Source organism: Chaetodon auriga, chromosome 13 (genome assembly GCF_051107435.1).
Source record: "Chaetodon auriga isolate fChaAug3 chromosome 13, fChaAug3.hap1, whole genome shotgun sequence".
In the NCBI taxonomy this organism is placed as follows: domain Eukaryota; kingdom Metazoa; phylum Chordata; class Actinopteri; order Chaetodontiformes; family Chaetodontidae; genus Chaetodon; species Chaetodon auriga.
In genome coordinates this window covers 23157763-23163951 of record NC_135086.1, presented here as the reverse complement: position 1 = coordinate 23163951, position 6189 = coordinate 23157763, and the positions used below count along the sequence as shown (strand labels likewise).

General features: G+C 36.6%; 1 protein-coding gene across 3 annotated transcripts; it reads left to right on the top strand.

Annotated features, from left to right (window-relative positions):
- The first annotated feature begins 390 nt into the window (after positions 1-390).
- LOC143330758 (uncharacterized) lies at positions 391-5074 on the top strand. 3 transcript variants are annotated; one of them, XM_076747516.1, is made up of 6 exons: positions 391-604; positions 1067-1187; positions 2367-2572; positions 2990-3141; positions 4188-4272; positions 4786-5074. In XM_076747516.1, coding segments are annotated over exons 1-6 (639 nt in total). In that variant the 5' UTR covers positions 391-531; the 3' UTR covers positions 4788-5074. The 3 variants fall into 3 exon arrangements, with proteins under 3 accessions (XP_076603631.1, XP_076603632.1, XP_076603630.1); XM_076747517.1 differs by lacking the exon at positions 4786-5074 and having other exon boundaries at positions 2990-3117; positions 4188-4413; XM_076747515.1 differs by lacking the exon at positions 4786-5074 and having other exon boundaries at positions 4188-4413.
- The last annotated feature ends 1115 nt before the right edge of the window (positions 5075-6189 follow it).

Here is a 6189-nt window from a genome sequence, read left to right as displayed (position 1 = left end):
CAATGTTTTTCTTTTTTAATTATTGTACTTGGCTTTTTGGTCCAAGGATGTTCTAAAATATACCCTGTAGACTCATCACATTCGACAGTGAAAGTCAGGATTCATGGTGTGGATATTGCTGGTGTGTTAGGATTGAAAAGTTGAATAACTTACCATAGAAGGAAACACATATATAATATTTCCAGCTGTACAGGAAGTGGTGTCATTTACATTTCTTTTTGTTTTGTAATAAAAGAAGAAAATGCACTGCATTGCACGACAGGAAAATGTACCACCCACACAAACTGCAGAAACAACAGCAGTCTGAGTGACAGATGATAACTGGAGATAGAGGCATGACACAATGAAGTGCAGACACCATATAAACACAGATTTTGGTTACATCAGCATGTAGCTCAACCTCAAAAGTTCCCTTTTCCTGTTGCTGAGCATCAGAATGAGCTGTTCATGATTGTGATGGTGGTTATCTCCGCCGTCTTTGTTTTCTAATTCAGTTTTTACCACAGTGCGCGACACAGCAGAAACGTTGAGATGACAGCTTGCAGCTTCGACATCTTTATCATCTTTACAATTTATCTGGGCTTCATCCTCCACCCAAGCCATGGTAGGACATTTCACCATCTACTGTCTGTAGGAATTTACATTGTCCTTTTTTTTTCCCCATTTCAACTTTTTATTCAACTGTATTAGAATAAAATAACAATATGATGAATAGCAATAATTCACCTAATGATTCTGTGAAACGGCAGTTTCTTTATACAAGCTAGGCTGTTTCCACATTTGTTGTTGAAAAAGAATTTGAAGTCACATGGCAGTGATACTCAGTATATTAACATACTGAATGAAGTAGAAGTCCTGACACTGTTTAGCCTGCTCAAAGAAAAGGGAAGTGTAGACTGGAAACACTGACCTCTCTTCGATCTCTTAAACAGACTGATTTCGCTTCTTAAATGACACCTGAAATTATTATCTAATGAAAATGAATAAACAAAAGAAAACCTAGTTAGATGTTAATGTTTTCAATAAGTGTTTTTCAAGACTAGCTAACACCATTTTCATTCATCAGGTTTTGAAGTGATTCAGCCACAGTTTCGGACTGTGAACTCAGATGGGTTAGCTACTATCAGCTGTGAACACACCGCAAATGTCACCTCTGTTGCAGATGTTCGGCTCAATGGCATATCACTGTATGTATCCTGGCTTCATTAAGGTAGTGGTATTTGTGTGACGTAGGATGGGGGCTGATGCTTTTCCAATTTGAAGTGCATGCTGCTTCTTCTTTTATTAATATAAATTGAACTTTTTTGTACCCATGTCTGTGATTCTCATCTCATTTCACTGTACTTCCTTTCTTCAAACATGAATGTTTTGTCTTTCTGTGTGTAAACATATCACAAGAACAGTAGCTATTACTGTCCTCAATCGCAGCATAAAATGCTTTAACAGTCCTATTGAGAGGCCAATGGGATAAATGTTTATGCCTGTATTTGTGAGGTTTTCTAACCAGCTGCCAAAACCAATAACAGATTTGTATTGCAGCACCTAAATTACCAAACATGTGCAAGAACAAAAAAAAACAAAAACAAAAAACAAAAAAACGCATCTATGTGACTGTGTTATGAACAATGCAGTGTCAGCACCGTCTAAACATTCATTTTAAATTAATTAATGAATGGAGATCAGAAGATTGATGCCACTCTCCTGTCAGTGCTTAACTAAACCTGTTGGCCTGGTGTGGTATCAGCAGTAGTGGAAGAGGTACTGTGAACCCTTCATTAAGTAAAAGTAGAAATCCTTTGGTCTAAAAACTCTTCTATTACAATGTAAAAGTCCTGAATTCAAAATGTCACAAAATGTTAAAGAAAGAAGTACTACTAGCAAAATATAAAATGTAAAAATATCAAAAGTATTCATGATGCAGAATGACTGCTTGTTATGGTGTAGTGTAATGTGGAGCCAGTTTTAGATACTTTTTATCCTTTTGGGTAGATTAGTAGTATAGTAATGCATATTGGCATTTCATATGTTTTTTATGTAAAAATTAACTTGTAAGTTTAAGTGTTAAATAAATGTAGTTGAGCTAAAAGTGCAATATTTCCCTCTGAAATTTGATGAAGTAGAAGTATGAAGTAGTAGCATAGAACAGAAACACTCAAGTAAAGTACAAGTATGCCAAGATTGCACTCAAGAGTAAATTGTTCCATTCCACCACTGGGTGTTAGTGGTATTCTGGCAAGACAGTGAAGAAGTGTATTTCCCAAAATACTGAATTTGGCCCTTTATGCATCCATTAAGCTAGTGAGGAACAAAAGCTTGGTCCTTGCTGATCAATGTATTCTGTCTAACATATCTTTGTTCAATCTCAGAACGGACAAACCTGACCCGCTCTGCCAGAAGGGAATGACAGAGTGTAAGAACATTATCATGCATCAAGAGACTCCCAACAAGTGCCTTTTCATCATACTCAACATTGGGCAAGAGGCCATGAACATAAAATACGAGTGTGAGTTCACAGTGAAAAAAGGTGATATCGATTACACCGAGAGAGGAACACCAACCACACTACTGCCAGGTAGGTTTAACCCTTTGGAAGATTTGTAGTGCCTTAGCCAATGAAGAAATCAAGCCAATATGATTTATGTGGTTATATATCTTCACTTTCTATAAACAGTTACTGTGTCTTAATTAGATGAAAATCACTGAAAAATGTTTCACTTTTCATGTTTAATACTCTGGCACAAAAATTCTCAAAGTTTGAAACCACATTTTCAGGGGCTTCAATATCTGTTTGTTGTTTATCTTAAATATTCTCTTCCTGGCTATAATATGAAATTGAGAATTCTCTCAGTTCACTGCTGATGTTGTTGAAATCCAACTGGGAACTGTGCTTGAGTTTGTGCAAAAGTTAAAGCTGTGTTGGTCAGACAGTGACACTGTATTCGTGTGTAAAGTAGTTCAAATATAAGTAGTCCTACTATGTTTTGATTAGGTGGAAAGGAGACAGTCTGCATCCCTCCTCCTCCGCAGTCTCATCAGCTCAGGTGGATTCTGAGTGGTCTGCTGGCTCTGATGTTCCTGTATGGCTGTGTCATCACCTCCTTCTACATTAGACTGAGGGTGACTTTCTTCTTTCTATATAAAGTAAATTTGCTCAACCTTAAACATCTACAGCGGCAAAATGCAGCACACATAATGCAGCAGTAAAATTAGTCCAGAAATCAGATGGAACAGTCAAACACTGACAGTACTTTGACTATTTTACATACTTACTTACTTTTACCAAGTACTTAAGAAAGTTAGGCTTTGAATGCACATCTTTTACTTGTAATGCAGTATTCTCACAGTGTGGTATTAGTACCTTTCAGTCAAAGATCTGAATACTTCTTCCTCCACTGCTGACAGTCTCTCCTCCTTGTCAAAGGTCTTGGCTCCCTGACATTTCATTCTTCACCTCTTGCAGCTCATTGGCACTTACCATATAGCAACAACTCTCTCCAGATGTCCTTGATCATTGCTCACGTTTCTCATATTGCATGTTATAAGTTTAATTTATGTGTATAAAAAATCTATTTAATAATTTCAGGGCAATAGCACTAGGGCAATGCGCTAAGACAGTGGCACTCCAATATAGCAAAGTCTCAATGCTGTGGCCTCAGTTTACCATTTGATTTCTTAAATTGGTGTGATTTGGTAAACAAAGTTTCATCAGAGCTGAATTTCAATTCTAGTATAGCACACTACTGATACTCTGAAACAATAATACAGCCTTGGATTACCACATTTTGGTAAAACAAGGCTTCATAATTGCCTAATTTAGAATGAAGTAAAACTTCATTAAGTTTTCAGAGGTCATTTCTTAAGTCTGCCACTTTAGCACTGTTTACTTGTTTTTTTTTCTCTTTTCACTGTATTTATTTATTTATTTATTTATTTATTTATTTTAACTAAATGATAACTTCAACTATGGCAGCTTGAACTAGTAGCTTTTTTTTATCACTTGTGACTCAATTTTTTAGAAATCTTCCATGACCTTGTCTGCAATCAGAGGTACAGAAAAGCACTGGTTGTCTGCAACATTGAACTATGGGTAAAACACATCTCCAGTAGTATTGGAGGCTGGTTTTTACTCTTTGAGCTACACGTGATTAAGAAAAGAAATGTGTTATTTTTCTGTTTCTGTGTTTCAGGTCAACAACAGAGATCCCAAGAACTCCACCTATGTAGTAATGAGGAAGGCTCCTCTGCCAAGGAATCCACCTCTTGACATTTATTGTGGGTAGCTCATTTATATTTCCTCACATTGGCCTCGTGTTGAATATAAAGAGAGGGAAAACCATTTCCCTTTTATCTCTGTCACTTTTCATCAGAGGTGAAAACCATTGTAGTTCTGAAAATACTCAGCAGGGGGAGACAAAGCCTGTCTAAAGTGAACATGCTGTCTGCTACTGTACATCTGCTCCTTTCTGTGTACAGTTGTGGGCAATATGGCACCATGATATTATCCATTATATATTATATGGATATGTACAAGTAATTATCAATCTTAACCTTTTTCATTCAGTGCTTCTATGGAAGATTTTATTGGACTTTAATAGTTGTAACCCACAGAAGACAATCCACAAATGTGGACCATGATCAGCAAACATTTCACTGTCCCCAAACATGATTTTTTTTTAAAATCTGTGTCATGTAAAAGTCATATCCACAAATATACAGAGCTATGTGCTTATACACATAACTTACTCTGAAAATACCTATTTTCATTTCACATAAAAATGACAACAGGAGAGGACAAGAGGGACGGTGGCCTGGCTTCAGCCAGGAGGTGAAGACAAAGTGGAGCGTCTTTATTTAACCCAGTGGTCATGATTCAGGATCAGGTTCATCACAGTTGCCCCCCCTAGTGTGCTGTGCTGTGCTTGGTAACTTATTGGCTTTAGCTAACTTAGTTTAGCTGTGGTAATTGTATAACATTACCAGCTAGCTCACATTAGTTCAGGTACTGAGAGATTTTTCATATGAGGCAGCTGCACTGTAGATGCTGACAACTGTCAAATAAATACAAGCAGCACCTGTGGGCCAGGGGTATTTAGATACAACTTAATTCAAGTTGTATTTAAATACTTGTATATTAAGTATATGAATATGCAGTACCTTTCTACTTCAACTTTAATGTACTCATTAAAAACTGTATTACTTTTTAATGCCTCAACATGTACAAGTGCTGTAAGTTTAAGCATATTTTGATCTTTTTACATAAAAGTATGCTATAAGTACACTGGAATGCAGTATTGTGAAGTGGGATTTATGGAATCCATGTGAAAATGTTCTTAATACAATTTTACAAAGTAGTATGAGTGTGTGTAATACAAATATGTATTTTACTAAGTATAATGTAAATTAGTACAACAGTAGTGACTTTGAATTTATTGTGACTCACTATTGGTAGACTGTGTGAATAATAAATGAATCAAGTCATGTTTATTTGTTGTTTTCTTGGAAGAAGAGCTGCTGGTGGCCTTCCACCACTCCTCCACTGTACTGATGTACTGTATCTCAGTGTGGTATGGCCGCTGCTCAGCAACAGACAGGAGAGCTCTTCAGAGGGATCATCATCACTGCACAGAAAATGATGGACTGCCACCTGTCTGACTTGTTGCCCTCTGGCAGGAGCTACTGGACTATTAAAGCACCAACCACCAGACTGAAGAATTTATTTCCATAAGCAATAAGGATACTTAACTCCAACAAGCACCGAATGACCCCCCATGTGTGATATGATGACTGCCTTTCTACTGCAAGAACTACATTCATACTAGGGCAATAACTAGATTTGCTGTAATAAATACACCTATTCTAGTAAAAAATGACATTGATAAATTCAGTTTTAGTGTGAATGATCAATTATTACATCACTTTATCATATAACCATCTTTTTACTCCATGTGCGACATGCAATGACCAATGAACTTTGTCTGCTATCTATTGTGCTTTCCTGTTAAATTTGACCAAGTGTTACATAGTGAAGGAGGCAGCCGTCTTCTGCCTCCTACATGTATTCTGCCCTAATATTAATCCAGAAACATCTGATATAATAGTCAAACACTGACAGGGATCATTTTACCACACACTGAATACTTTTGACACAGTAATTACATTTTGCTGGTAATAGTTAGATACCTTTATTTG